The 27,997-nt window shown below is 52.8% G+C and overlaps 11 protein-coding genes across 11 annotated transcripts; 4 read left to right on the top strand and 7 right to left on the bottom strand.

The window, feature by feature from the left end:
• Positions 1-7: 7 nt before the first annotated feature.
• Positions 8-3,835, bottom strand: HUL4 (putative E3 ubiquitin-protein ligase; the record flags this gene model as incomplete). Its single annotated transcript, XM_064840416.1, has 1 exon — positions 8-3,835. One exon carries the CDS (start codon positions 3,833-3,835, stop codon positions 8-10), a length of 3,828 nt encoding a protein of 1,275 aa, XP_064691866.1.
• An 822-nt stretch (positions 3,836-4,657) lies between these two features.
• On the bottom strand, positions 4,658-5,449 carry RPL15 (60S ribosomal protein L15; the record flags this gene model as incomplete). Its single annotated transcript, XM_064840415.1, has 3 exons — positions 4,658-5,025; positions 5,079-5,235; positions 5,363-5,449. The coding sequence occupies 3 exons, from the start codon at positions 5,447-5,449 to the stop codon at positions 4,658-4,660; spliced, it is 612 nt and encodes a 203-aa protein (XP_064691865.1).
• Positions 5,450-6,219: 770 nt separating this feature from the next.
• Positions 6,220-8,190, top strand: LTS14_007724 (uncharacterized protein; the record flags this gene model as incomplete). The annotated part of the gene is made up of 1 exon (XM_064840414.1): positions 6,220-8,190. The coding sequence occupies one exon, from the start codon at positions 6,220-6,222 to the stop codon at positions 8,188-8,190; it is 1,971 nt and encodes a 656-aa protein (XP_064691864.1).
• Positions 8,191-8,269: 79 nt separating this feature from the next.
• Positions 8,270-11,196, bottom strand: LTS14_007723 (uncharacterized protein; the record flags this gene model as incomplete). The annotated part of the gene is made up of 2 exons (XM_064840413.1): positions 8,270-9,120; positions 9,171-11,196. 2 exons carry the CDS (start codon positions 11,194-11,196, stop codon positions 8,270-8,272), a joined length of 2,877 nt encoding a protein of 958 aa, XP_064691863.1.
• A 623-nt stretch (positions 11,197-11,819) lies between these two features.
• Positions 11,820-13,784, bottom strand: LTS14_007722 (uncharacterized protein; the record flags this gene model as incomplete). The annotated part of the gene is made up of 3 exons (XM_064840412.1): positions 11,820-12,615; positions 12,679-13,663; positions 13,715-13,784. 3 exons carry the CDS (start codon positions 13,782-13,784, stop codon positions 11,820-11,822), a joined length of 1,851 nt encoding a protein of 616 aa, XP_064691862.1.
• Positions 13,785-16,925: 3,141 nt separating this feature from the next.
• LTS14_007721 (uncharacterized protein) lies at positions 16,926-17,353 on the top strand (the record flags this gene model as incomplete). The annotated part of the gene is made up of 2 exons (XM_064840411.1): positions 16,926-17,246; positions 17,306-17,353. 2 exons carry the CDS (start codon positions 16,926-16,928, stop codon positions 17,351-17,353), a joined length of 369 nt encoding a protein of 122 aa, XP_064691861.1.
• A 235-nt stretch (positions 17,354-17,588) lies between these two features.
• LTS14_007720 (uncharacterized protein) lies at positions 17,589-19,599 on the top strand (the record flags this gene model as incomplete). Its single annotated transcript, XM_064840410.1, is given in 2 exon segments — positions 17,589-17,765; positions 17,785-19,599. 2 exon segments carry the CDS (start codon positions 17,589-17,591, stop codon positions 19,597-19,599), a joined length of 1,992 nt encoding a protein of 663 aa, XP_064691860.1.
• Positions 19,600-20,291: 692 nt separating this feature from the next.
• On the bottom strand, positions 20,292-21,910 carry LTS14_007719 (uncharacterized protein; the record flags this gene model as incomplete). Its single annotated transcript, XM_064840409.1, has 4 exons — positions 20,292-20,367; positions 20,420-20,691; positions 20,743-21,257; positions 21,316-21,910. The coding sequence occupies 4 exons, from the start codon at positions 21,908-21,910 to the stop codon at positions 20,292-20,294; spliced, it is 1,458 nt and encodes a 485-aa protein (XP_064691859.1).
• Positions 21,911-22,361: 451 nt separating this feature from the next.
• Positions 22,362-23,280, bottom strand: LTS14_007718 (uncharacterized protein; the record flags this gene model as incomplete). The annotated part of the gene is made up of 2 exons (XM_064840408.1): positions 22,362-22,418; positions 22,483-23,280. 2 exons carry the CDS (start codon positions 23,278-23,280, stop codon positions 22,362-22,364), a joined length of 855 nt encoding a protein of 284 aa, XP_064691858.1.
• A 102-nt stretch (positions 23,281-23,382) lies between these two features.
• Positions 23,383-23,878, bottom strand: LTS14_007717 (uncharacterized protein; the record flags this gene model as incomplete). The annotated part of the gene is made up of 2 exons (XM_064840407.1): positions 23,383-23,438; positions 23,494-23,878. 2 exons carry the CDS (start codon positions 23,876-23,878, stop codon positions 23,383-23,385), a joined length of 441 nt encoding a protein of 146 aa, XP_064691857.1.
• Positions 23,879-24,281: 403 nt separating this feature from the next.
• DIA4 (Serine--tRNA ligase, mitochondrial) lies at positions 24,282-25,778 on the top strand (the record flags this gene model as incomplete). Its single annotated transcript, XM_064840406.1, has 1 exon — positions 24,282-25,778. One exon carries the CDS (start codon positions 24,282-24,284, stop codon positions 25,776-25,778), a length of 1,497 nt encoding a protein of 498 aa, XP_064691856.1.
• Positions 25,779-27,997: the final 2,219 nt, after the last annotated feature.

Raw genomic sequence — 27,997 nt, 5'->3', positions numbered from 1 at the left:
CGATCTCCTACTTCAACCCGAAGCCTTCGCTTTCCTCCACAGCTCGCCAGAGCTTGTACTCCAAAGCCTCTTTAGTATCGTACCGCCACAGTACAAGCATATTGAAACAGGTCCTAGCGACAGGGAAGCGCTGCCTCTCCTCCTCGCCTCCTCCGCCCCAACCATCGCCGCCGGCAACGATCCGCAAGACCAGACTCGTGGCCCCGACTGCTGGAATGCGGTCAGAACCGGTGATGAAAGTGAGCAGGCTCCGCTGCTTCGCGGGATCAGCCTGGGCGAAGAGCTCCCAGAACCAAGCGATGATCGGAACAGTCTCGGAAGGGTTCGGAAGTATGGTGTGAGGTTCATGGTGATGCTTCCAGTTCTCGTACACGGCTACCGCGCGTAGGGAGTCGACATCAAGCTGTTCGTCACTACCTCGGACCAGGAGCTCGATCTCCTCTGCACGAAAGAGTGAGAGTGCGTTGCCAGCGCAGACAGTAAAGAAGCCCCGCTTGAAAGGCTCGAACTGCCTCGTTACGGATGTGTCGAGCAAATAGCGGATATACGCCTCCACGAACTCGTGCCGGTTGGCATTAGTGACCGGGGTGCCTTCACCATTGGGTATGAGTGGGACTTCAGCCACAACACCGTAGCGATCAACTGGCGCCACAAAGTTCCAGCAGTAAGTCGTTTCGACATCGCCGTCGAAGTCGAGGAGTTGCTGCAGACCAGCTGCCAGCGAGGGCCGGAACTCTGCTAGATCAGCCACAGTGTACGTCATCTGCCCTTTTGTGCCAGTAATGCTAGAAACATTGCCATTCGCAGACGAAGAAGGTGCGGCAGCCAGCAGCTTCCTGAATGCGAAGGGCGGGAGCGCCACATCCAAGATCGTGCTATTGTAGATCGCCAACCCTAGCAGCGCACCAACAAGATGATACTGATCCGAGGTTTCGAATGAGTTCGCGTTGAAGTAGCAGGTATGCGAGTCGTCGTCGTAAACGAACATGCCATGATTCGGGTCGAAGATGTCGCGGATGAGCATCAGGAACCACTCTTTCCGCAAGCCTCCAGCATCAACGCCATCTTCACCCACAAACTGGATTCGTAATCCCTTCTTCAGCTCCTCGGAGCCTTGACCGACAGCTTCGCTAATCTGGCGCAGACTATCGTCGACCATACAGTCTCGCCTTACACGGAGATGAAGATACTGCTCAAGAGCACGCTGACGAATCACAGAGTCGAAGTAAGCTTCACGAGCTTTGATCTCCATTTGTCGACGGGCATCGTATTCCAGGATCTTGATCTTCGTGCCCATGCTGAGGAAGAGCGGATACTGGCAAAACGCAAACTTGTCCCGCCTTGACTCCCAGACCTTGAAGTCCACGATAAGGTCATGATAGTCCAGCATCAAGTTGTAGAACTGCGACGTATGCATCAGCTGCCCACTACGCGTAGCCTTCGCAGCTGGCGAGCCAGAGCCGAGCATGACACCCGAATCGGAACGCGAAGAGTTGCTCTCCCGCCGCTTGCCTTGCCAGACGTTGTTGGCGGCGAACAGCAAAGACATCAACTTTGCAGCAGCCTTGATCTGCCAATCGTTCGCCCACTCAGTCTCACCATTCGCGTTGTCCGGCTGCTTCTTGACAGATCCGCTGAGACCCATGGCTGAATGCAGTTGTGCCGACGTATTTGCTGCTGAGCCGGAAAGATCAGGGATTAAACCACCGTCATCGATACCACTTTTACTCCGGGGCCTACCCGGGCGGCGAGTGATGCGATGAGTGACAAAACTTGCGACTAGCTCGACCACTTTCTCAAAGTGAGGTTGATCGTATCGCGAGAACCAGCCAATGAGGTATCGATGGCAGGATTCGGAGGAATTGGCCAGCAGACCGAAGACGCGCTTAAGGATGCCGGTGTGCTGTGGACCGCTGGCTGTGCTGAGAGACCTTCTCGGTGAGGCTGGTTGGCCGCTTTCTGGCGGAGCGCCGTTTCGTCTGTCAGAGGCAGCACGATTGGGCCTCAACATTGAACCGCCAGATACTGAGCGCATTGGTCGCCGTGAAGAGGGGTATAGCAGAGGATTGGCAAGGATGATGAGTAGGAAGCGAAGATGTTCTGCCTCCTTTAACGGCTGTGTCGGACGCTTGAGCACATTCTCAGTGACCTTGAATAAAGTCCTGATAGCATGCTGTCGTGCCTCTTCAAGATCATCATTGATGTCCTCGATGTTGTTGAAGCCTTGTACATTTGCAAGAGTGAAGTCAGGCTCGTCCGACTTGATCTGAGTGATCTTGGCACGCCAGTCTTCGCCAGCGCTTTGCACGATAGCATACCACTTGTCAACTTCCGCCCAGTTGATGTTCGGCGACTTCGAGTTGATCGGTCGCCGCGTGCCATCTGGTACCTTCTTGCGCTTCGTAGCTTTGTCCGACTTCATTCTGTCTAGCTTACCCACCCACCAGGAGCTGTTCTCGCCAAGGTCACCTAACAATAGTGTCTTTGCATCGAATTCGGAGAACTCGTCTAGTATCTCAGCTGGTCTACTGACCGTAGGCTCGGGCGCCGGTGCTGAGCTCTTGATGCTGCTTTCGCTCCTTGTGCGGCCCTGTATTACTGGTCGCGTGGTGCTGAAAGAGCCATTGAGGAGATGAAAGTCACCAAATGCTGCGACTATGTAGTCCTCGAGAGGACGGAAAATCATCCTCGCTCGTTCATATCGCTCTCGAGCTTTCATTTCTGCTGATGGCATTCGTGGACTGAGAGGCAAGCGTGGCGACAGAGCACCACTTTGATTCGGGCTTCCATGGTTTGGCTGTAGACTGTGGGACTGCGATCGTTGTTGTCCAAGGTTGATAGGGGCAGGAGGTGGTCTGCGGGTAGGTCTTGCTGGCATCGGCTGCGTTATTGTCGAAGCTGGCAGTGGTTCGGGTTGCGTGAGAGGCGGATCAGCAGGCATCAATGCAAATGGATCGAGCTCTCGCACGTCGGTGATAGTGGCGCTGTGATGCACAACCTCATCCACTTTTGCCTCGTCTGGTGGTGAACTCGAAAGCGGAGCATCGATCAGCTGCTTCCCATCCCGCATCTTGATTGGTATAGGATCTGTGGCTGCATGCTTGACGGGCGGCCTTGCACTGGCAGAGGCAGCTCTCTGTGCAGCATTCGGTCCATTCTGTTCCTGCCGCCTACACCTCGCTTCCAGATATGTAACTACACACTTGTCGACAATCGCCCTCGTCCTCTCCACAGACAGCGGTCCCTTGATGCCGTGCGGAAAGGCGCCTGTTTGCTTCTCAAGCTCTGGCCTCCCATCCTTCTGCTCAGCCACAGGCTTGATATCATTGACCGTAGTGCAAACCTGACACCTGAACTTCTCCAGCTCTTTGGGTACGCTCAGCCTGCTGTCACAGCACATGCAATTCCTCGTAATCTTGTTCTCGTCCTCTGGTTTACCACCTCGTTTGCCGCTGATCACGCGAGAGGGTACTGCAGCCGGTTCAGCCAGAACAGGTACTAGGTCGTTCGAGCCGAGAGGCACATCGGTGTTATTATAACCACCTGCAAGATCCCTCCCACTCTTCTTGCGCGAGAAGATCTTAGGCAGTGGATGGCTCACGGAACGATTATGCTGATGCTGCCTTGCTCCTCCAGAAGTCTGTGGTCTAGGTGGTGTTGCCTGGGCCCTCTCATGATGTAACGTAGGCGGAGGATCGAACGCGATAGATTGCAGTGGGGGTTGTCGAGGCAGTGGTTTATTGGTCCGAGGAGATTCAGCGGTATTGTTTCGGGACTGTGAACTGCTGCTGGAGGAGCCTCCCGAGAGCAAGCGAGTCGACCAAGACGGAGCCATCAGAAGTGCCGCTCATTTGCGCCAGCTTTTCGGATTGTGGCGACCCCAAGTTCATGTATGAAGCTGTACAGATCTTCACCAGCATAGATAGCACGTGCAACCTGCAGTCAACATAGCACGGCTACTGCAACCAGGAAGTAAAGTAGGCGCAGCACGAGAGAAGCTTCCCTCGGCCGAAGTCAAGAGCTATAGGGACAAAGTCCACGCGGTGCAGATCAGTACCTTCTTCGCTTACGGGGAACTCGAAACAGAAACACGCCTCGTGTTCCAGTATTTATAGCAAAGCAAGCAGAGTAGCATCGGGCTCGCGGATTCACCCCACTCAAGGACGACTTTACATGGTGATGGACTTGTGATGACCGATTTGGTCGCTGGATGGCCCGCCAAGAGCATCGTCGTACAAGAGGGGATCTTGCGCAAGCCACGGGTGGGCCTCTGGGCACGGCACTGATTGCCGATAATGAACGACAGTTATAATCTAGAGGAACGGCAACTACAAGGTTAGGTCGTATTCCAGCTACAGCACTGCCACGAGCCAGAAACGTGGTCGGTGGAACAAAGCATCACAGCTGCAGTGAGCACGAAAGACGGGTTCCTGCAGTGCGCCATACCACTAAGATGGGGAGACTGTCTCGGAGGACTTCGGGTGCACATCGAGCAGGATGAGTCAGAGTGAGAGGTATTCTCATTCATGATATTCGCAGCTATGACTTTGTCAAGGCTGTTGCACATCTCAGCCATAACGAACCACGTTCCATGCACCCAGCAATCCGCAAAGCAGCCCGAAACTGACTCCACGCACGCGAGACATTATCGGGCCATCTACCTGTATCGCCACAAGCTGAGGGTGTTCTGCCTCTTCCAGGTGTGCCTCCTTCCGCTGCGGGTGTTGTTGTAGCGGTGACCCTTGTTGAGACCTCTGCTCTTCTTGCCAGTGGCAGTGAGACCGCGCTGCTCACGGTGCTTGTGAACGGGGTTGACGATCCAGTTGATGCGGGAATCGCGGCGGATGGCCTTGTGCATGGGGTCGACCAGGATAATTTCATAATACTTGTATGTGCTGTCCTGGTTGATCCAGTAGCTGTTGAGCACGCGCAAGTTGGCGCAGCGGCGGCCGACACGCTCCTCGGCGGTGTTCTTGAGGGACTTCTGGTACTTGAGCTGGTTCACACCCTGGTTGGTGGGCTTGCCTGTATGTGTTATCAGTCTACTGTCTCATTGCTCGTGTTCTTGTTGACCATACCGTATGTAGCACCCTTGGGCACAGGCTTCTTCCTGCCTCCACGGCGCACACGCACACGGTAGATGACATAGCCCTGCTTGGCCTTGTAACCCAGGCGGCGGGCCTTGTCGGGGCGGGATGGGCGAGAGGCGCGGTGGATGACGTTCAATTGGCGGAGCTAATTGATGTACTCTCAGCAAATGTTCAACGAGTACAATCAAGACACAAGCAGTGATTCGACCTCGCCATGGAAGACTTGGTCTGAATATGCCATATGTTGCTCATGTGGGTGCGGTTTGGCGTACCTCCCAGCAGCGCACACGCAGCAAGAAGCGCATGACATCGCTCTGCTTCTTCTTCTGAAGTTCCTCGAGGTATTTGTGTGCACCCATCTGTGACGACCAATGTGTTAGCAGTTGTACGACCTCTGCGGGAGTTTGTCGCCGGGAGGTGATGGAGTCCGTCACTGCGCCACGGCATCCTTCTTATGATGGCTCCTGGCTGCAGTGTCGTCTCCATCACCGTATGCTTCGTACCTTGTCGTGTGTTGGCGCAACGGCTCTTCTATCCTGCGGTGTTCTTCAATCTCGAAACCTCAAATTTCATGAATCTGTGGGTGCACGTCTTGGCGTCGATACGGGAGGTCCCTTGCGCTAAAGACCACTAGCGCTTTCGCGTCGGCCTTCACTTTACGGCAGAGACATCTGCAGTTTTGCATCTAGCCAACAACGTAATATCATGCCTCATCAGCGTGAGATACATTCAACAGTATGATTCGGTCAGCTATCGAGACACGTGTTGGGGAGTCCTGATGGGCATCCCCGATTACGGCCATGGCGAAGCCCGGGGGACTTTGCTGTGCGGCTGTGCTGGCGTCCCAATACGGCAATGGTTGCGCTCGCTGTGCCTACCTTACATAACTTGACCACTCAGTCAGTCGATGAGATCTGCAAAGGCTTGTACAGCATGTTTTAGGGCGGTACGAGCTGTGCTGATCATCAGACTAAATTCATCGACTCTAGGGCGCAGAACAACATATATCAATTCAGCATCCGTGACATCCTCTTGGCTCACCACTATCAGGAACTCCTGTCGAGGTAGATATCCCGTTTAGATCAATCTACCACGAACACTACAGAGAAGGCCATACTAGTCTACAGTAATGGTCTATCGTGGCAAGCCAAGTGCAGGCTGCGAGAATTGTCGTAAAGCCAAGAAGCGGTGTACTCTCGAACAGCCATCATGCGCACGATGCGTCAAGCTGCGAAAGGACTGTTCTGGTTACCGAGATACAAGAGCGCTCCAGATCCAGGACGAGAGCGAAGCAGTACGAAGGAGAGCAACTAAGCCAAAGGCACGACAACCAGCAGCAATACCTACGCCACAACCACTGGCCTTTGACGATGGAATGCTTGCTAGCATCCCGACACCAGCACTGACAACGTCGGACTCCTCTTCTGGAGACGACGATATTTTTGAGCTGCCGCCACATAACTTTGACCTCGACCTGGACCTTTTAGATCCAGCACTTTTCGATCCACAAGACCTGGAGAGTCTTGCTCTGGTGACAGCCTCACCACGAATACCATTCGCCATCAGACCCACAGCCGACGATGTAGCGACGACACACTTCTTCACCACTTTCACCGCGCAAGGTCATTGGGACTTTCTCAAACTCTTTCAAGCGAAATCAAAACTTGATCCATGTCTGAACCTCGCAATTCGTGCCTGCGGCATGGCTGCTCTGACAAATGTCGAACATATCAGTATAGGACCAGAGTATGCCCGCGGGATGTATGTCGAAGCTCTCGGCCTTCTCAATTCTGCTCTACGCGACCCAAAACGCTCGAAATCAGATGAATCGCTTCTTGCAGTAGCTATGTTAGGCTATTACGAGAACCTCGTGTGCGATTCGAAGGAGAGCATACAAAGTTGGAAAGCTCACATCGCCGGCGCCACTTCGCTGCTAAGGTTACGAGGACCAGAACAATTCAACACTCTTGTTGGTCGCATCCTCTTCCGAGAAACGAGAGCGCAAATTCTCATCACTTGTATCTGGGATGATCTGGAGCCGCCTGCCTTCATGTGGGATTGGCAGCCGCAACTCGAAGCACTGAGTCCGGAAAAGTATTTCTCTGGGCCCGCCGATTCCCTGACAGAAATCTGCTTCGACTTCGCTAGAGTTCGTGCCAGGATCGAGCGGAAAACTATGACCGATTCTGAAGCACTCGCAGCGTGTAACGAGATTGACCGACGGATGATGCAGTGGAGTGAAGATACCCTAGCCGCGGGTGGAGTATGGGCATGGAAGGCCATTGAAGTGCCAGATAGTCCGAACATTTGGAACGGGATCGTGCATGAGTTCCAAGGTCCGCCAGCTCCACAGGTCTGGAACACATTCAGGAGTATCCGCATCCTCGTTACACGATCTCAAGAATGGCTTTGCAAACGATTTGAATTTACGCCTGCAGAGCGAGCAGAACAGACAATCTACTTTCGGAAGGTACGACGCCAGATGACAGACGAGATCTGTGCTGGTGTGCCACATCAACTCGGCCATACGAAAGCAGAGCAGATGCCTTCGTCCGCACTTATGTCCGCATACGCAGCCATCTGGCCCATCTTCTTTGCCGGCACTTGCGCACTGGAGAGGCTCGGACACACGCAGTGGGAATCTTTCAATCAGTCGCCAGAAGAAGTGATCAAGCAGTCTCCACAATCGGCTGCTGCTGCACAAGCAGCATGGCTACTGAGTCGGCTAGACTACATCTCCAACTCCGTCGGTCTACGCTGGGCATCGGGTATCGCGTCAGCATTACGTGGCGACTTCACGCTTCACTCGGATCTGACACCCGACGATATCGAAGCTCCGGGCTGGATGAGACGGAGAAGATTAGCGGAGCTTGAGCAGGCGAAGCAGGATATCAATCTTCTATCCTCTCTGGACGCTCAAGGTGGGAAGTTGCCGGATCAGGAGACCATAGACCGATTGTCCAAGCTCGACCGTATGGATCATGCTGGGCTGTTGTTTGAGACCAAAATGACGGATAGGATCAAACCTGCTGGTACTGGTGGCATGTGGACTACACAACCACATTCTGGACATGAAGGGGATCTCGAGATGCTTGTTTAGTCAATGCAGATAATTTAGATAGATAATGGTTTCATGATGCACGATCTACATATTCGATCTTGCCTCTATCACCTCTGTGCTACCCAAAGAAGAATCCATCGAATAGATCCGGTGGACCATTCGCATCCCACATCCCATTACTCTCCTGCCCTGTCCCACCCGTGCCAAACCCTAGATCGAAGTCGGTCGGTGGATGCCATATTCCGCTCGGATCAGTCACAGGGAAGGAGTCAAGGAAACTAAGGTCATCGAAGGAATACTCTGGTTGCGATTGCGTGATTGTCTCTGCCAGGCCGTGGTAGGGTTGTTGGTTCGTGATTTGAAAGGGTAAGGTCAGAGATTGTCGTGATGGTTGCATACTATACTGCGAGGCACCCGTGCTGCTGTCGGGTGTTGCTGCAGTATGAGATGATGTCTCTGTTCGTAGCTCGGGAGGCGCCATTGATGCTGTGGGAAGCAAAGGCGACATGTGCTGGTCGGAAGCCAAGTTGAAGGCTGATCCATCAAAAGCTGGCATGTTCGGTCGATATACTGGTGCACGATTGGCTAATTCATCGTCGGAGAACAGTGACTTGAGATCCATATCGAATTGCGGCATTGGCGGTTTGGCTCGATGTGGTTGGTGTCGTGTAGTGTTCGTACTCATGACTTGTGGTGCTAGGTCCGAAATTCTGATATAACCGCCTGGACTATTCAGCGGCTGTGATCCTAGAGTCGAGGCATTGCCGAAGCCTGTCGTACTCATGACCATGCTGATTGTGGCTTTGCTCATTCTCGTGAAGGCGTCTCTGCAAGCTTCCGCTGGTGGACATTTGTCGATCAGGTCGGTCAATACAGATGTTGCTATCAGTATAGTGAAGTCGACATCGTCCAGCGTGAGTTGTGAGCGCACGGTGATTGAATGCCATATAGCGTAGAGGAAAGATATGCCTAGTAGACATTAGCAAAGTCGAGACACTGTGATCGGAGAATATACTTACCACTCATGAACAAATGATGTGTCGCCAGGAAGGTATAATTGACCAACTTAAGCCTATGCAGCTGTCGATAGATCTTCAGGACCGTCTGACCAGCTTGTGCGACCTTCATGAATACCACCTCTTCATCCTCGTCTGACTCAAGACTTGCAGCACCAGGACTTTGGACTTCGCCGCCAGTTGACGGGCTTAGCTCACCAGCGAGTGGCTCGGGGACCGTAAGTGACTGCCGATAGAGCATAATAACGGCCTGCCAGTAGTTGAGCTCGAGAAAGAGTGGTGTGAATTTCACTCCTGTTATGGACTGCTCTGGCGCCGTCTCTTTCCAGTCGAGTAGCCTCCGATCTATGTCTATCCGCCAGTCGCGGAACGAGCGGTAGCGACTCAAGAATGGAGAAGGCAATGCTGTGTGCATGTACTGGTTACCGCTGTTCACACCTAGAGCTCGCGTCTGTTGACTCTGCCGATACTGAAGGACTTGTAGGATCTCAGATTGCAATAGCCGCAGCCTAAAGTAGTGGTGAGCCACTAGCTTGTACGTAGGCAGTTCAAGCTCGTTCGATGGCCGTAGAAATCCATTGGGCTTGATAAATTTGTCGTCCAATAGACTTGGGAACTCTGTGGTAACGACCTGATCGCTAACACCGAACGGTCGACCAACACAAGTGGAGACAAGTCGGTCGAAAGAGTATGTACACCACCACAGTCGGCGACGGAAATCACGCACCCACTGCCGACGACCTAGCAGTGTGAAAGACTCGTCCTCCGACGCTGCCGGTTGTGTGTCGAGCTCACTCTCCAAGTCTTCGATGTGTAGGCCGAGGTCTATGGCAAGTCGTACTGCGACACCGATGATGTACCATAAGCCCGGTGCAACGGGTCGTAGCAGCGCCAGTCCTGCCAGCAATAGCACAGCCTGAAGCTCCTCCAGACCAGCCGAAGCACCCTCGGCAGCGGGACTAGAGCCAAGAAAACTATCCAGGTGAACAATTGCTGCAGAATGGTACTCTTCTGGCTGATGTTGCTGGCTGGCCACTCTTTGCCGCTTGCGATTCGGCAGTGCATTCTGGTCGTCTTTACTACTGTCGGCAGGAGCGCTGGTGGGTTCAGTATCGGTATGGCCCATAATGATCCCCGCTCCAATGGCAAACACTATATTCAGCAGGTACAGCTCCCTAGGCCGTCGTCGTTTGGGCTCAGCAGCATACACCCGCTCTACCAGGACGTTGAACTCTCCTCGATGAAGGACAGGTATTTGCGGGTTGGCATGCTCGAAGTACAGCTCGACCAGTCGAAGGCCGATATGCTTCTCTGGGAAAGGTGCTGCTTTGACCGTAGGCTTGGTGTTCAACCCGAAGAACGAGTCCGACCCGCCACCTCCAGAAGCTGTAGAGCTCGGTAGCTGTTTCGTAGATCTCGTGGCCGCTCGTTCGGATGGTGTAGGCGTGACCGAGCTCTTCACAGCGGCATAGACTACCCTGGAGAATGGGATACCGCTCGTGTGCGAGCTTCTGCGATGATCTGCCGGCCCTTGAACGGATACCAAGCCGACGTTGTTGACCACTTTGTCCAGCTTCTGGAAGTCATTGTGGTCTTGCAACGCCGGATCGACATTGGCATCGTCTTCATTGGAGTCGTTCGCCAGCTTTCCAGTGTCTTCCTGAGGAGGATATGGCACATTGATACCAGGCTTGACTGATCCATCAATTGGGAAGTCGTCTGATGGTGGCGGACACTGTATGCCATTGGCTCGTAGAAGAGCTTCCAAGTTCTCTACTCGGCTCTCTAAATAGTACACGTAGTTCCTCGGTATAGCTCGCTTGCTGACCGGATCGAAGCCCACGCATTTCACATTCGCTTTCTCGCAATTCGAGCAGCGCGGAAGTTGTTGATCGCATCTGTTCTTTCTATTTCGGCACCTATGACATGCCGACACATTCCTGAAGTTGTTTGTCGAGTTACCGCCGGCTACAGCATCCACAGAATCGTCTTCACGCTCCCGCTTCTTGGTAGACGATGTAGGACTCATGGCAGAGACTGTGATCCGTGCCGAGGCATGCCGAGAAGTCGAGATGTTTCAGTTGTCGGCGAGATGCGATAGAATTGTCTTGCAGCGAAGGAGCTTACAATGACATCTTGCCAGAGTACCATACCTTAAGTGGATGCTAGCCAAGACCTACGAGGCTCAATCCCGTGCAAGTGAACAATGGTGTCAATGGCTGAAATCACTACCTATCACGGGCGAAATGCTTATCAGCAAACGTGGGTGAAGATTAAATTCGCCACATCGTGCTTCCTGGGCTGGACAGTATTGCATCGGGATGACAAAAGCGCTACAGCATATCGTACATAATAGTTCGTCTAAACAACTCCATTCGCCTCTAAAGCCAGCGTGCTACTCGGACGCTTCCTCAAGGGTATCATTGGATCGAGTGCGCCTTCTAGTAATGCTCAACAAATATTCGCCCAAACAGCCTCCCAGCAACAGAAATAGCAAAGAGAGCAACAGTAAAACGCCCTGGTGTGCGTGAGCACGATTCCGTAAGAGCGCCGTGTAAAACATGCTGGTAAAACGACTGCAGATCGCACGCCCAGGTAGCCTCCCAAAGATTCATCTATATTTCGTGCGACGTGTCGGTATGACTGTCCATTTTATATCAACGGTCGGCTGCCGCGACGAGAGCTCCGTCGCAGGTCGAGGCTCATCCTGGTCAACAGAGGTGAGCCGGGTGTAGCTAGATGGCTTTCCGAAGCAGCATTCAAAGATTCTGCAGCGACTAGCGCAGTGTCCATTTCGTTCGCGTCCAGCGCTGATGGTAAAGGTCGTGATTCGTCCTCGTCCTGTGACTTCTCCGTGGCAAAGGTTCGGCGCCGCTCCTCAACCATGAACATGCTGACGACTGCACCAGTGCAAGCAATGAGAGCGTTCATCCACCAGGGAAGGCCAAGCGCACCAAATGATAGTCCAGCAGACTGCAGTAGTCCGGAGACAGTGGGTCCGAAAGCCCGCATACCACTCGCAGCAGAGGAAGCCACTCCATTGAGTGTGCCAAGCACCTTTGTTGAGGGTGCCGAGTTGGCCAGCATGATGTTCGACGATGGGAAGGCGAACGCTTGCGCTGTGACCTTCCAGATGATCACGAACCACACACCAATCATCCGGTACTTCTCAGGTAGAAGAGTCAGATACGGGACGACGAGGTACAGGAGAGGGTACGACAGCACAACCAGGCGGTAGGTCGCCAGACTGCCGAGTTTGCGGCTGACGACAGGGAAGACCAGCATCGTGGCGACCATCTGTATGAGTCCTTGTGTGGCAAGTATCGCACCGATGAACTTGGTTGGTAACGCAAAGCCGCCGATGAACTTGAATGGCAGAGATGGTGCTGTGTCCGACTCGGGCATGCTGAAGAGGACTGGCAGTAGTTGCTCGGCGGATATGGTGTGGCTGAAGGCAGAATTAGCATTGTGCAGGACCCTGCATAAATCTTCACCTCGTTGATATGCTTACTATGCCAGTATGCCAAACCCAATGATGTTCAAAACCACTTGCTTTGTAAAAGCGCCAGTGACACTTGCAGCACGCTTAGCGTTGCGCTCAGGTTGCAGCAATGCTTCCTCAACCTCCATAGGCTGGACTTCCTCACTGATGCGACCGAGCTCAGTGTTGGTAGCGTCTGCTTCGATAGAATGATATGATGGAGGTGGTAGCCCAATCGTCGGTGGTAGTACTGGCGAGGAAGCTGTGCTACAATAGTCCGGAGGGAGGTCCTCGTCCATCATGAGCACATGTGTCTCCTCTGAGAAGCCCTCCTTTCCACTGTAATCCTGATCCCTCTTTGCTGTGCATCGTCCAAACATGCGGTCTCCAAGCTCTCTGCCAAGATCACGCCGCTCTTTCTTGTCCTCGTGCGTCTCTTCCAAGAACAGCATGCCGATGATCAAGCTGAAAATCACCACACTTGCGCAAACCAGGTTTGTCAGGAGGTAGGGGTAGGCTTCGAGAATCGTCCCTTTCGTGAACATGCTAGGATAGTTGCGCACTGGATCAGCTAAGGCGCCGCCCAAAGCCGAGCCAATGATGCTGCCTAGGCACCACACAAATGGCATGATGGCGTAAGCGCGTGCCTGATGTGCTTCCACAGTGATGACCTCTGCGACTGTCGTCTGTAAGACACCGATGTTGCCATTGAGCAGACCACCCAAAGCTCGAGCGATCAGAGCCGTTTGGAAGTTTTTGGCGAAGCCGAACACCAGCATACTGAGGCCCGTGCCTGCTATGCCAGTGAGGAGGATTGGTTTGCGTCCATACTTGTCGCTCAGGCGACCCCAGAATGGTCCGGCTATGCATTCACAAAGTGCAAATGCCGAAGTGACCAGACCTGCATAGAGTGCAATTCGCTTGTCGTCCTGGGTGATATGGAAAGATTCGATCATGTAGTAGACGTAGGGAAAGATTGACATGAACGCAATCGGTTCACATATCCGGCACAGACCTGAAACATTGATCAGTCTTGTCATGCGATGCAGTGCTCGTGTGTACTCACCAAGTACCATCATCTGCTTGATTGGAAACGCCTGTGGGTCATGTTGGCCCTTGACGCCTGTTCGTGCCATTGGTTGTACGACTGTGAGTTGAGGACAGCCCGAGATGAGTTTCGAGATCGATATCGGTAGGTGGAGGGAGGGAGGAAACGGTTCTCGGTAGATCAGCGCATCCAGAGTTTCGAGGTCAAGCAAGGCACTTCGCGGAGATATGATATGTGTTTAGAAGATCGAAGCGGTGGCGTTTGATGATGTGTGCGATGCAGGTGAGTAGGGCGGTGGGACGGATAGCTTTGGTTGCGTGGCACAAGTGGTGAAAGGTGAATGCTGTAGAACAAATGCAGACGCACGGGTGGTTGCAGTAGTAGTGTGACGAGAGGGAAAAGAAGGACAGGAACAGTCTGGTCCCACGAGGCAAATCGATAAGTCACATATGTTTGACAACTCACCTGCGCCCCGGAGTGGCCATGGCTGATTACAAGCTTGGAGTGATCGTTGCGGTCAAGTGCCACGACGAGGTTGCTGCTCCACCATCCTGACTTTCCAGAAGGCCTAAGTTCCGGGGGCACAGGAGTGGGCGAGTGGTCACAGCAGGGGACGCCCGGACGATGGAAGGCAGGCCAGCCCATTGGGACGGTACAACAAGCGTGGTCAGAGTCCGTCCCAAACGTGAAAAGCGAAGGCACCGGCAACGAACTTCCATCGATGTCATCAGGCCGATCTGCCCTCGCGAACAGGCCTACCCAAGCACTCCAAAATAATCCAGCGGCCTAACCCACGGCTTGGGTTCCGGGGTCTCGGTTCGCATCTCATTCGCCGCGGCACTTCGGACGACATCCGGCGCCAACCAGACATTGCCGGCCGTTTGCCTCTTGGTCGAGGCGAGCAATGCGCCCTCGGCCGCGCCTTCGTCAGCCCTACAAAACCTCACGCACTGTAGCCTTGCTGCCATGATTTGCGACACGTCGACTGCGCAAGGATCGTGGAAGCGCGGCTCCTACCATTATTTTGCTGGACAGCGAATCCGTCTCCACGAGCCAACAGGTGTGATCACCCGCGACCCATGACATATGCCGCTCCGCGAGCCATCACGAACAAGCGGTGAAAACGACTCCTGAAATGCTGCAAGGGTGGCGGCTTCGGAAGCTCATGGTGGGTTTGAGTAAGGTTGACGTGGGCACAAACGGCTTCGCGGCTACAGCATCCGCCACCATCGGTCACTCACAGAATCACGGGTCATGACTCTGGGTTCGTAAAGGAGACGATTTGCCTTCTGGTGCCCAATCCCTGTCGACATCTCCATCGCTGCTCCCGCGGCATGCCATGCACGTCCTTTCAGGTTGACTCATTCATCGCAAGCGCATACATGACTTTGGCGTGGCGGTGAGGTCCAAGCCTCGCACGCCGTTTTCCATTGGCTGCATGAGACGTGCATAAAGACCTTGCCCTTCCACGCGACGACGCCAGTGCCATCTGCAGAGCCGATGGACGCTAGCCAAGCCACACAGCGACGGAAGTCGACTCGACGCCATGATTTGTCGCTGCCCCTGAAGGTAGTGCGTTTCGCCTTCTAGCGTCGCTAGCGTCATTCTACGTTCCATTTCCTGCAGCGCCTTCCTGTCACATGGGTCAGATGCAAACCCGAGCATGCGGGTCGATGTGCAGTGGCTGCGTGCTCAAAAAACAAGTCCTAACGCCACGACATCTAAATCGACATGCCAGATGGGGATCTGGTAGCCTATGCCGAGCATTTGCTCCAAAGTATCAAGAAATGTCCGACAACCAAGGCGCTGAGGCGGCAGGTATGTGCCGGAATTACAATGTATCACGATTCACGATATCACGAGCTTGTCATCCTTCGTCACCATGCAGCAGGGGTAGACGGAAAGCACACGCAACACAACCAATTCAGAATGGAGAAATATTGATTCCGGTCTCCGCCCACCGAAAGGTCAATTGCCTCCCTGTCTTTGCAGCAACGAGCTGTCATTTAGGGGTCCGTATCCGTCGAGCTCTGCCCAGATACAACATCTGTCCAATCATACGAGCTTTAGACGTCCGATTTTATATATGTCTGGAATGTAATTCTCGGCCTACATGCTTCTGCTTCAGATATCGTGCATGACTATGTTTCACCTCGTCCAATGACATAAATCCTACCACGGCGACACCCACGGCACAGCCCAAGATCCAAGATCTGCTTAAGGCTTAGGAGATCCGGGCTAAGTTGACTTTGAGACAGCGTCGAGACGTCGAAAGGGAAATGTGGTTTTGGATGGCGTGCTTGCACCGGCAGTTCCACATCTATGTAATGTAGCAGCACACCGAATTTTGAACTATGTACTCGTCATTCACGCGAGTTCAATCGTTCGAGGATGTCTGGGATGTACTTTATGCCCGTCGTAATCTCGATCGAAACACTGGCAATGCGCGTCCCAATTCGGTAAGTGTACGCGGCAAATGAGTTTGATGGCGTGGCAGCAATGAGAGAGCGACTGTAGCATTAGTAGAGGAGTGCTTCGACGCTATACAACAGATAGAGTGGAATATGCAAAGTTGTGAGTGAAATGTCTTTGTCTGGTTTGCTAGAAGCAGCCCCACTATCGACTCCGTACACACCTTATTCCACCGCTCTGCCTCAAACCTCACGTCGATGCGATAGAGCACAAAGATTAGCGATCATGACCATCAAGTCTTCTGCATATGTGCAGCAAGCGTTGTGCATCGAATTGTGAGCCTCGCCCTCGCTCAAGAAAAGCTGCGTCTGCTGACAACATCCTCGCAAGCGCGGCATTGAAGCATGGTTGCCCAAAAGGCGTGTATGTCACTCCTGTCCACGACGCAGCCTTGATCTGGTCAGGAGTACTGTTCCCACAAAAAGGCTGGTAGCAATGGCTGTCTTTGGGATGATGTGTGCTGATGAAATGGAAAGGCCCATACGCAAATGCTGTGCTCCGATTTCAGGTTCAGTTTGCAGAGGATTATCCCAGCAGGCCACCAACTGTGACTTTCCAAAGCGACGTCTTCCATCCTCTTGTGACGCCGGTGACCACATACACTCACACGACAAGAGATGCAGGTGTCGATACAATAAGCTCTGCAAATGAGGAGCGCTTGCCACCTGGTGGTTTCAGCCTTCATCATGGCTTCCCTGAGTGGGCTCCGCCAATACGATCTGGAGCTTCCAAACCAAGTGTATCGCGAATGCCTCATATGGCTGAAGTGCTCCAATATATCCGCATGGCTTTCGATACTGAAGAGGTCGTGGATAGTGTGGATCTCAGCGACTCCGCGAATACTGGAGCGTGGCATGCCTGGCAAAGCTATCGCGCAAAGGTCCGTGGTGCACAGGTGTCACAAGGCTCTAGCGATCGGTCTTCCAGTATAGGTAGTCCGACCAGACAACAGCAACCCGGAGGAGCGCGACGTCCTGGCGAGTGGAATTGGCAGGGCGTGTGGGAGGAGCGAGTTGCCAGAAGTATTGTTGCAAGTACTGCCGAGCATGCATTATACAGTGGAGATGGAAACGGCATGGTGCGCCCCTCTACGATCTGGTCGTTTTATGAGTGCTTCTTTTGCTGAACCTGATCCAGATCAATTTTGTGCGAATGGAAGAAGAGTCGCTGAGTGGCATGGCTTGAGCATCAACCTAGAGTGCTCCCGAGAAGCGATACCTCACGATTCTCGAAGACTTGCTCACCTCAAATCTGCATATCACCTAGCCACGTACTTTGATGCACACTTCGCAGATGATGGCCAACAAGGAGGTCGCTCAATCCGCACAACTACGTATTCTGTACGAGACAAGCTAATCTAAGCACAGAATTGTCCACCAACTCCACTTAATGTATCTTCAATATCTGTGGGCCTCCGGCCATGGCATACAACGGCGTTTTCATCCCCTCCGTTGCGCGCCATATCGCCAAACAGCAAACCTGTTTTGAGCAGGCAGCGCGATCACTCCGCATGTGGGCGACCAGAGACGCCACTCAAGGTCCGCAAGACTCGAGAGAACCTCAGGGCAAACGCTGGCTATCCAGATATACCACCACCGTGCGTCTATGGCGATCAGAGTGACTCCAATAGCATGCCAGAGATGTCGAGAGCATCGCTCATCCCGCACGGGGAAAATTGCCAACAAGGTACATCTACTTCTATAGAGCTATCGCACGCTGCCTTACGTCCTCTGCTCAAAGCCGAGAGACACAAGTCCGTAAGCCAGCGTATGCTCTCGAAAGTCAAACAGGGTATCAACAATCGATCAAAAGCTTCCTTATCAGTACGTGCGGTTGAGGCCGAGCCCAGTCTGATTCGGCGGCTATCTGCTCGACGCAAGCATAGTAGTGACAATGAACGGCGTGCTCAAAGCTTCGAAATTAGCAGAGATAGCGTGCGCAGCATAGATGAGTGCGACTTTGAAGGGCTGTCAAGGGAAGCCTCAATGGCTGGCCGCTCATTGAGTGATTACACACTTGCGACCAGCGAGCTCATGGTCGACTGTCCATCTACACCAACACAACACCACAACCACAACCCCCTGGCCCAAACACCGTACACTTCCGATACATCTTCACCTCAACATGTCTTCGCTGAGGCATCGGAACAGACACCGCGGCCAATGTCTAGCAAACTGCCCATGACAGCAAAGACAAGGATTATCGTTCCTTCAGTCAGCGTAGCTATCACTCTCGAACAAGCGACGGTCGACTGCAACTTGCGAGCTGATGTCTGGGTTGCCATCGAGGCTTCTGTTCAGGCATTCAATGACTCTTCTTCTGTCAGCGGTAGTGGAGTGCACTCGAAGATCCCGCATAACGATTTGAATGTTTCAGATTCTGTCGCCGGACGCATAAGCAGCCTGAGGCTCTGTTACAAGCCTGTCCAAGGATGTACCATACTCGACGTCATCGGCCACAAAAGTATGAAGGATCTCAAGATTGGACAGAAGTGCAGCTTGTTTGTCAAAGTGCGGGTATACGAGGCTGTACCTCGCGAGTCGCCGATGGATCACGATGATCAGAACTCTCTATTTACCGAGCTGGAAAGTCTAGTAGGCACTTTGACTACGGATTTGCTGCATGTGGAGGTACGATACAGAACGTCGCTGCTACCCTACGACAATGTAGTGACTGTGAAATCGGTTGCCAAAGTGGCCAGACCGCAAACAGAATCACGATGGAGTGTTATTGAAACCTACAGCGATATCGAGATGTCGGAGCAGACGCACACCAAGCTAGCGATATACATCGCCGACACATACCCAGCCGAGCGAGCTCTTGAGTATCTTGATCGCCATCTCGCGAATGAGCTCGAGCGCGAGGAGCCACTTCAACAGATGCGACGGTTAATCGCTGCGGAAATTAATGAGAATGGCACTGGCCACAACGAAGTAGTCGTTGAAATATGTCCAATGGTGGTTGTGACCGCTGATGAGTCGAAGTCGAGTATGAGCGAGCGCCCGGCAACTGCTTTGTCGTCAGGCTCTCATGGCTCTGGGCGCAAAGGACATAGCCGCTATAGCAACACCGGAAGTGACTCACGAACAGTGTCGAGCTCGGCCATGCCGTCACCATTGCTGCATGTCCATCCTCCATTACAGACGTCGCAGTCCCCAATTCTTATGACAGCTACAAGGATTGACTCGCCATCACCCAAAAACGACGATGCACGGCGCGTCTGGCACCACATCCGACGTTCATCTCGATCCACGAACCTGCTCGCGAGCAAAGGCGAAGACCAAATCGAGGACTTGGAAGCTAGCGACGAACGACTGAAATCATTGAGAGATAAGGCACTGGCGAACAAACGATCTATTGGTGCCGAGACGCTGAAGGGATGGAAATGGGATGGTGAAGTGATGAAGCTGGGAGAAGCGCCATGGCTCTAGAAGAGCATCGTCAACTATGCGAGGATGGCATGAGTATGACATCTCGCACCTCATGGCTTGGGTATCCGCTACACTGTACAGACCTATTTGCTTCAGGTGTGCACTAGGTGAGCATAAGAATTATGCAGCACACTTATTAGAACTGTCTGCCTTGGGCTCTCACAACACAGACATCCGCGAGCCCATCCGTCCAATGTTCCACGACATGCTGCCGCTAAGCGCGCTTGTTGCACAAGATCCACGATATCCCGTGTCACATTGTGCGCAGCGTCTGCGCGCCTTTCGGCTGCCTGCATATGGCACAGAGGGCACACGACCACTCCTATCGTGCTACGAGGATGGCGGTATCGGACAAGTCGCCGAATCCATGGATGCGGTTCACGTTACACATGTGGGCCTTCTGGACCGGGACACTGGACGATGAAGTTCTTTGTTCGGCGTGGTCACAATGGTTACACGGTTTGTGGCGTGAAGCGTAAAATTTGGCAGGAGGATGCCTTCTACCAATGTTTGGAGGTACGTGCGGAAATTGGTACTCGTGCGTGCTTGGATGGATTAGGTGGGCAGAAGTATTCGACCAGGTATCGAGGTTATCACACTGTTTGCCACCGAGGTCTGCTTCGCATTGAGAAAGTGAAGTGAGCCAGCAGTACCAAATATCGAGCGCATTGTCTAAAGTGCACCGTCGATACTCATACGGTCATGTCCTCGGTCACCTTCCCTGCCACCAGATCAACCCCTCGATTAAATCTGTTCTGTGGGTCATACCTCATAGAGTGTCAGCAACATCACATCAGCGTTCGCCTTGAACGTCTCTTACCTCTTCTTCACCTCCCTTAACCTCTCATAGTTCTCCCCATACACTTCACTAACATGATTGAATTCGTTCAAGAAGCCTGCATGGTACTCCTTCGTTGCTTTATCGCCAGCCACCTCCGGCATCACCGCCGCGAGACGTGCATGGGCCTTTTCCTTGATGTCTGGGATGGAACTACCAGAGGTCTTGCAGCCAACTACTACTTGCATTACGTGTCTATGGCCGCTGTGGGGCCAGGCTGTTGAGGTGCGAGAGGGTGAGGAGTTGAAGGCGTTCTGAACATGATCAGTACACATTTCAGGAATCCACAGTCAGTCATGGCATACCTCTTGCATAAACTCCAAGAGCACTGTAGATCCATCTCCAAAGCCGGGATATGACTTGATAGTATCCTCATACCATTTCCATACTCTTACCAATGCCATGTCATCCAATTTACCTTCCAACAACGGCGCTGTCAACCAGAAGATATTCCCACCTTGATAGTCACGAAATGTCTCGGTCAGAGCATGCATCTGCTGCAATGACATTATACCAGCCGAGATTTCCTGAGCACCGGTAGTACTGAATGCCCAGGCGAAACCAGATTCTGACCGGGCGTGTGTTTCACCATGAGCATCAAACAGCATCAGCGCTATATTTGGCTTCGAACCTTGGTCTGGCATTCCCATGCCTGGTCCTTGGTTCATTACATGCATTGCTATTCGTGGGTCGGCCGTTCGGGCTGCCATGGCTGCAACGCCTTTGGAGACTTCGTGGAGGGACGAGTAGGGTATAAACAGGATGCCACCGAAGATTTTCTCCGGATATGGACGTACTCTGAACTTCAGTGCGGTCACGACTGTCATCCTTGTCAGCCCACCGACGCCTTCGGGACCACTGCAGATGACAGAACATACCGCCAAAGTTTCCACCACCGCCACGCAAAGCCCACATCAGATCCTCCTCATCCTTCGCAGCCCAGACCAGCTTCCCATCACCCAACACGACTTGCGCATCAAGTAGATTCTGCGGATCAGAGATCATACCATACTGATGACTCAACCAACTCAATCCACCCACAAGCGTGGAGCCTGTCACGCCTACCCAAGGACACCGGGCTCCTACGGCTGCATATCCGAGAGCTTGAATCTCCATCAGTTTGTCGACTTCGCCCCAGTCCAGACCTGCGCCTACTATAATGCTTTCGGAAGCCTCGTCGAAGGCGAAGGATTTGAAACCGTGCATACTTACTAGCACATCCGACGCTGAGACAGACCCGGTCCCTGTATTGCGGATGGCGAAGTCAAGGTCGGAAATGTAGAGAAACTTTACTACTTCCTGTAGACGCTCAAGGGTTGTGGGCTGGACGACTAGTTTTGGATTTTGCTCTGCGTGGCGGCTCCATGGTAGACTCTGAGTCTTGTATTCCTGTTGGCCTGGTTCGAAGACTTCAGATGTTAGGAGTAGGGCGCGAAGCTCATCAAACTCGGAGGGTATTCTGGCTGAGGGCATGGTCGCAGAAATGCAAAGTCCACGGGCAAATGTGAGTTTTTGTTCGGCCGAGAAGTTGAGAAAGATTGTCTACTTTTGCCCGGAGAAAGCAGAGAGGAATAGAGGGAGTATATATACCTTCTCGTTAGCCATGCTGCAGCGGCTGACATTTAACTCGGAACCAAATACCCCTTTCACATATCAGTGTCATTGCTTGTCAGCATAGTCAAGTATGCCCTCCATGTCTTGAATCCGCAGGATCGAAGTGATCTGCATGGTATCAAATCAAATTGATCTGATTGGTCGAGACCCTGTACGCCTTACTCAAATCGAGAGCTGCATGGACGAGACGTTCGGAGCGAAAGCGAGACACCAGGTATGAGCGAGAATGATCTGTCATCGTGCAAAACATGAGATATGTTCTTTCCATGCTGCCGAGCCACCTCACAATATGGCCGCAAGCAGAGTCCTATTAGTAACTTCTGGGCAACCCCAATACCTTCTCGCCCACGAAGTTCATAATCATCTCCTGTCGACAGTATTAGTAAATCTTCTTGAAGCAGTCAGCTCGAAGCAAGAAGGGAGAATCTCACCCGACTAACAGGCGCCAATCGAGGAACAAAGCACTCCCGCAGATACCTTTCGACATGATATTCAGCCGCGTATCCCATCCCTCCCATACTCATTACGCTCCTCTCGCACGCCACGAACGCCGCTTCCGCCGCGACATACTTCGCCGAGTTGCACGCTACTCCAACCTGGTGCTGCGTTATGCTGGGATCGTAGTCCTTGTGCCCTGGGGTAGATCGATCATAGAGACGAGCTGCGTGATAGGTAGCGAGTTTGGCCGCTTCAAGATGCATGTAGGCGGAGGCCAGGGGATGTTGTATGGCTTGGTTCTGTCCTATTGGTCTCCCGAAAACCACCCTTTCCTTCGCGTACTGCGAGGCTTTCTTCAGTGCGATGTAGCCTAGACCCAAGGCTTCGCCGGCTAGCAGTGCGCGCTCGGCGTTCATGCCGTGGAGGATTATTTTGAATCCTTGGCCTTCTTCACCAATCAGGGAGTCCTTGGAAATCTCATAGCCATCGAAGAACACTTGGTTTGCGTCTACTGCTCGTCCACCCATCTTCTTTATTCTTTTTGCTTCAAGGCCGGGTTTGCTGAGGTCGAAGTCGATGTAGAACATACTTAGACCTTCGCTGGGTTTCTTGACTTCCTCCAGCGGAGTTGTGCGAGCGAGCAAGACCATCTTTGTTGCTACCTGCGCACTCGAGATCCAGATTTTCTGGCCGGAGAGTTTGTAGCCTGATCCATCTGGGGTGGGTATGGCGGTGGTCTTGAGCTTGAGCGTCTCTAATCCCGTGTTCGGCTCGGTCACGCCCTGAAGCATTAGGGAGGAAACGTTAGCTGGGTCTCTAGGAGAAGGGCAAGATACCTCAGGGTGACTTCGGATGTCTAGGTGTCTATATCTCGTACGACCCGAGTTCTGGCGCTACGTAATCGAATTGCAGAAAGCGAGTCGGTTAGGACGAGAGAAGTATCGACTTACTATCGACATGTTAGCACGGTTAGCTTATAGAATGGCCTCCCTAGGGTTCTGTACCGAAACAGGTTCGCCATTCGCCAGAAATAATCTTCCGTAGAAATCGATCTCGTTGTTCTGGGGTGGCAAACTTGGACACCGGTTGAGTGGCGTAGACGTTGGCGTGGATGCTTTGAGCTCCTGCGAGGCCTGCTCCGGACTCGGCAATGGTCTGCAGCATCATTGTTGCTTCTGAGATCCCTAACCCAGCGCCACCGAGTTCTTCGGGAAGGGCGATGCCTAGCCAGCCGTCTTGGGCGAGAGCTTTATGGAGCTCGTGTGGATAGGTCTCTGTCTGATCGTGTTCCATCCAGTAGGTGTCAGGATCAGAGGTAAAGGTGGCGCAGATTTTGAATATGGCATCGCGGACCGTAAGCTGCTCGTCTGAGAAGCCTGATGTTTCCATGAGGCGTCGTCGGGCCGTGATGGAGAAGTGACGGGCTTGACATCGTGATGCTATGCATGATCTCGATATGGTGGACGGAGATGATGAGACGAGGCGAGACACTGAAGGCAGAGAAGGAATGATGTTCTTCGCCATGTTGCCTGTACAAAGCCAATGCTATCGAGCCAAATACTAATCATTTGAGCAGTCGCTGAACATATCACGTCTGTATACACGTCTCGGGAATAAGCTCGAGCCGGATAATGCATGATGCATGGTGAAGGATGAAAGATGCCGAGCGAAGAAGGAGGAGACGATCATCTTGTCTTGTCTCGTGCCGACGTGGAGTTTTCGCGATTTTGCGTGCGGACGAAGCCGAGGCTCAGTCAAACGAACACTACGCATCTTTCTCACTTCTTCATCGATGAATTACCCCTATATATGCTCGTCGTGTAGACAGTCGCTGCGACAAGTACTCAAGACATCGTTCGGACACGATGTCATTCACCAGAGGACATATACCCGTCCCACCTTCGCCCCCAAACCAACCTTGAATCTCAAGCACATCCGCCAAAATCCTGGTCTCTACGAACAAAATGCCAACGATAGGAACTATGCTCCCTTCGCCCGCAATGGCTGGAAGATACTCGAGGCACATGAAAAGCTAGTCGCGCAACAGAAGGAAGCCGTAGAGCTTCGACAGCGGAATAATGCTCTGGCCAAGGAGCTCAAGAAGCCCGAGGAGGCGCGGGTGGGATTGAGGAGTATCTTGCTTGATGAAGCGAAAATATTGAAGGGGAAGCTGGCGGTCTTTGAGCGGGAGGAGAAGGAGGCGCAGGACGAGATGGAGAGGTGGGCGTTGGAGTTGCCCAATCTGAGTTCTTTGCAAACGCCTGTGGGCCACGAACCGCATGTTTTCAGATATCTCAATGGCGATGCTCCACCCACGAGTAGGGGCACGAAGTCACATGTCGAGATTGGACGAGAACTGGATCTTCTGGATTTCGAGGCTAGTGCTACGACGAGTGGTTGGGGTTGGTACTTTCTCAAAAACGAGGCTGCCTTACTGGAGCAAGCACTCATTCAGTACGCACTCAGCGTAGCCATGAAAAGAGGCTGGAAAGTCATGACGCCTCCTTCTCTGGTCTATGGTCATATAGCCAGTGCTTGCGGCTTCATGCCAAGGGATACGAACGGCGAAACACAAATCTACAATATCGGTAATCAAGACACCACAGGTCCGAGTCTTGTGTTGGCAGGCACAGCAGAGATCCCTTTCGCTGGCTCTCAGGCCAACAAAACAATTCCTGAATCTGCCGTTCCGCTTAAAGTCATCGGCCCTTCACGCTGTTATCGCGCTGAAGCTGGTGCTAGAGGCGTAGATACCAAGGGCCTCTACCGCGTCCACGAATTCACGAAAGTGGAGATGTTCGCTTGGACTGCTCCTCCTGCTGCAAGCGAAGGTGGCTTCGATGTCGCATCCGACGACCTTACGCCTTCAGAGGTTGTGTTCAACGAAATGCTAGACATCCAGACCGAGATCCTCACTTCCCTCGGCCTGCACGCACGAGTCTTGGAAATGCCTACCACCGACCTCGGCGCCTCTGCTACGAGGAAAGTCGATATTGAAGCCTACTTCGGTTCCCGGACAGCAATCGATCAGGGCTATGGCGAGGTGACTAGCGCGAGTATATGCACGGATTACCAGGCTCGAAGACTCAACACGAAGGTTAAGTTTGAGAAGGGGGAGGTCAAAACCGGGTTAGCCCATACGGTCAATGGGACTGCGGTAGCCATTCCGAGGATTTTGGCGGCGGTGCTGGAGAATGGGTGGGACGAGGGGAGGGGGGGTGTGGTGGTGCCCGAGTGTTTGAGGAGGTGGATGCCTGGCGAGCAGAGGTTCATTGGGCGGAAAGGGTAAGTTGCCAGCGATCACTTGCCAAGTTGTCGTAACTGTGGTATGCACGTCGTAGTGCAAGAGACTCCCGATAACAGAGAAAATGTACCGGCTCTATCTAGTAGATGATCTTGTGTCTGAAGTCACGGGAACGGGATTGATATAAATCAGGCATTAGACGTGCATAGCATTCCGTAGGACACGAGCCTTTCCGCCGCACGATGCCTTCTACCAATCTTGTCCCTGGTGACTTTAGTCTGGAACAGCCCGAGTCAACGAAGCGAGAAGTAGGCATCTTGTTGCCAGGAATGCATTAAGTCGAACCATCAGGTTGCACGTGTTTCCCTGACTTTTGTTGCTGCCTTCAGCAGTCCACCAAGTCTCTCTGTCGAGGCGATTGACACTTCCAGCTTGAGGACTTGTGGGTTCAATAGTCAAGGGCTGCTTGGTTCCCAATCATCGTTGCGGGAGTGGCTGCGTACAGTCATGTGTGAAAGACATATGGCTTATGAGCCAGCCAAGCGTCTGTGCAAGTCTCCGCTGTCGCTAGGATGCCACAAGCCGCCGCTGCTGGATAGGCTGATACGTAGAGCTGCCAAGGTATCTCAAGCTGCGCTTCAGAGCTGTAGGCTAGACACGATCGGATCGTGGGCTAAACATCCAGCCGCTCTAGAGCCGTGTTCATGTGTGAGCAACCACCAGATATCGCACCAACAAGTCATCTGTCCTATCTATAGTTTTTGGGCCGAAAGGCGTAGTATATGTCCTGCCGCAAGCGCCCCCTTCGAAGTGGACGTTCTGATTGCATTAATGCTTGCACCTTTGTAGGGCATCCGTGTCTTCACTCGGCGGCTTGTTCAACGGGAGTACTGTATGCAGTTGAGGATCAGACCAAGGAAAGCCTGTATAGGATAGATAGTTCTGCCCCTTGCGCATGCTGATAGGTACTGAACGTATGACAGCAGTCTCGGGCTGGCAGATATCCAGATTGGCACCATGAGGTAGTTGATGCACACGGCGATACCGTCCTCTACCCCAGTCGTAGAACACAATCTTGCTTGGTGGCAATGTTTTGTTCTCCACGCCTTCTGCCTTGGGTGCCATCGACACACCGAGGTCGAAATTCTCTACAAGGTCTGCAAAATCAATCACGAGCAATTCCTTAGAGGTCCCCGGGATCTTGTAGGGTGTCATTAGGGACGTCCACTCTATGCCCCGATTGCTCACACTGAACGAGGTGGATAACTTCCACTTGGGCCTCACTGAACTTGCGGTACCGACTGCAAAGTCTGCAGGGCGGGATGCGAACATGGGACGAATGACTAACAGATCGGATTGAGGAAGGAAGTCCTGGTCACCTATCTAGAAGAAGATAGACGGGTCGTTATGACGGAGTACGAGTTCCTCCTGCAGACGGAGAAAGGCTTTATCTCCTTCGCCGTAGAGTGGAGAAAAATTGAGATCGAATAGACCCATCAGGCAGTACGCCATATCTTCGATTCGGGTACTGCGCCGCCCAGCAGCCCAGCTCATCAGATGGGCTATGGTCTTCTCCTTCAATCTCGACTTGAAGTCGAGACAGTCTTCTTCGATATTTGTGATTCGGGAAATTTTCAAGTTGAGTGGCGATCCACACAGCGACTCGGCCTCTTGGCATCTATATTGGCCTTTGCTCTGATCATATCTGACGGGACACTTATGACCGATGACTTTCCAGTTGACGTCGTGAAAGATAACCAGTTCAGGACCAAGTAGCTCTTGTAGGGTCCATCCTCGGCGAAACCAGTCACTTTGCTCGAACTGCTCTTCCAAAGTCTTGGGAGGATGCGACGAGGAGTCTACATCTGCTAAGTAAGCGTAACACGCCGCCGAGCGAAGATACCATCTGAACATGGAGTTGATTGCCTCCGACAACTCGGCACTACTGCTCTTGTCGATACAGCAAGTATCAATTCACGCCCACTCGAGTTTGGTGGTCTTGCGGACCAGTCTGCAGAAGTTCAAAATCTTGTCGTAGCCTGCGCCACTGGGCATGCGCTTGTCTCGTTTTCGTATCTCTTTGTAAGAGACCTCATGCTTGCCCCAGCGATGTGATAGTGTGGCATATTTGGGAACCCGGCTATCGAAGAAATTCGCCAAATTCCAGGGTGAAGACGTTCAGTACACGCATGATGATTCCTTCAGCGAGCGGCAATCGTATTTGTGCATGTAGAAGTCTCGTGACGACCAGTAGCAGACGGAAC

Source organism: Recurvomyces mirabilis, assembly GCF_035927965.1.
Source record: "Recurvomyces mirabilis strain CCFEE 5264 chromosome Unknown scaffold_22, whole genome shotgun sequence".
Lineage (NCBI taxonomy): Eukaryota > Fungi > Ascomycota > Dothideomycetes > Mycosphaerellales > Teratosphaeriaceae > Recurvomyces > Recurvomyces mirabilis.
This window is presented reverse-complemented; position numbering and strand designations above follow the sequence as displayed.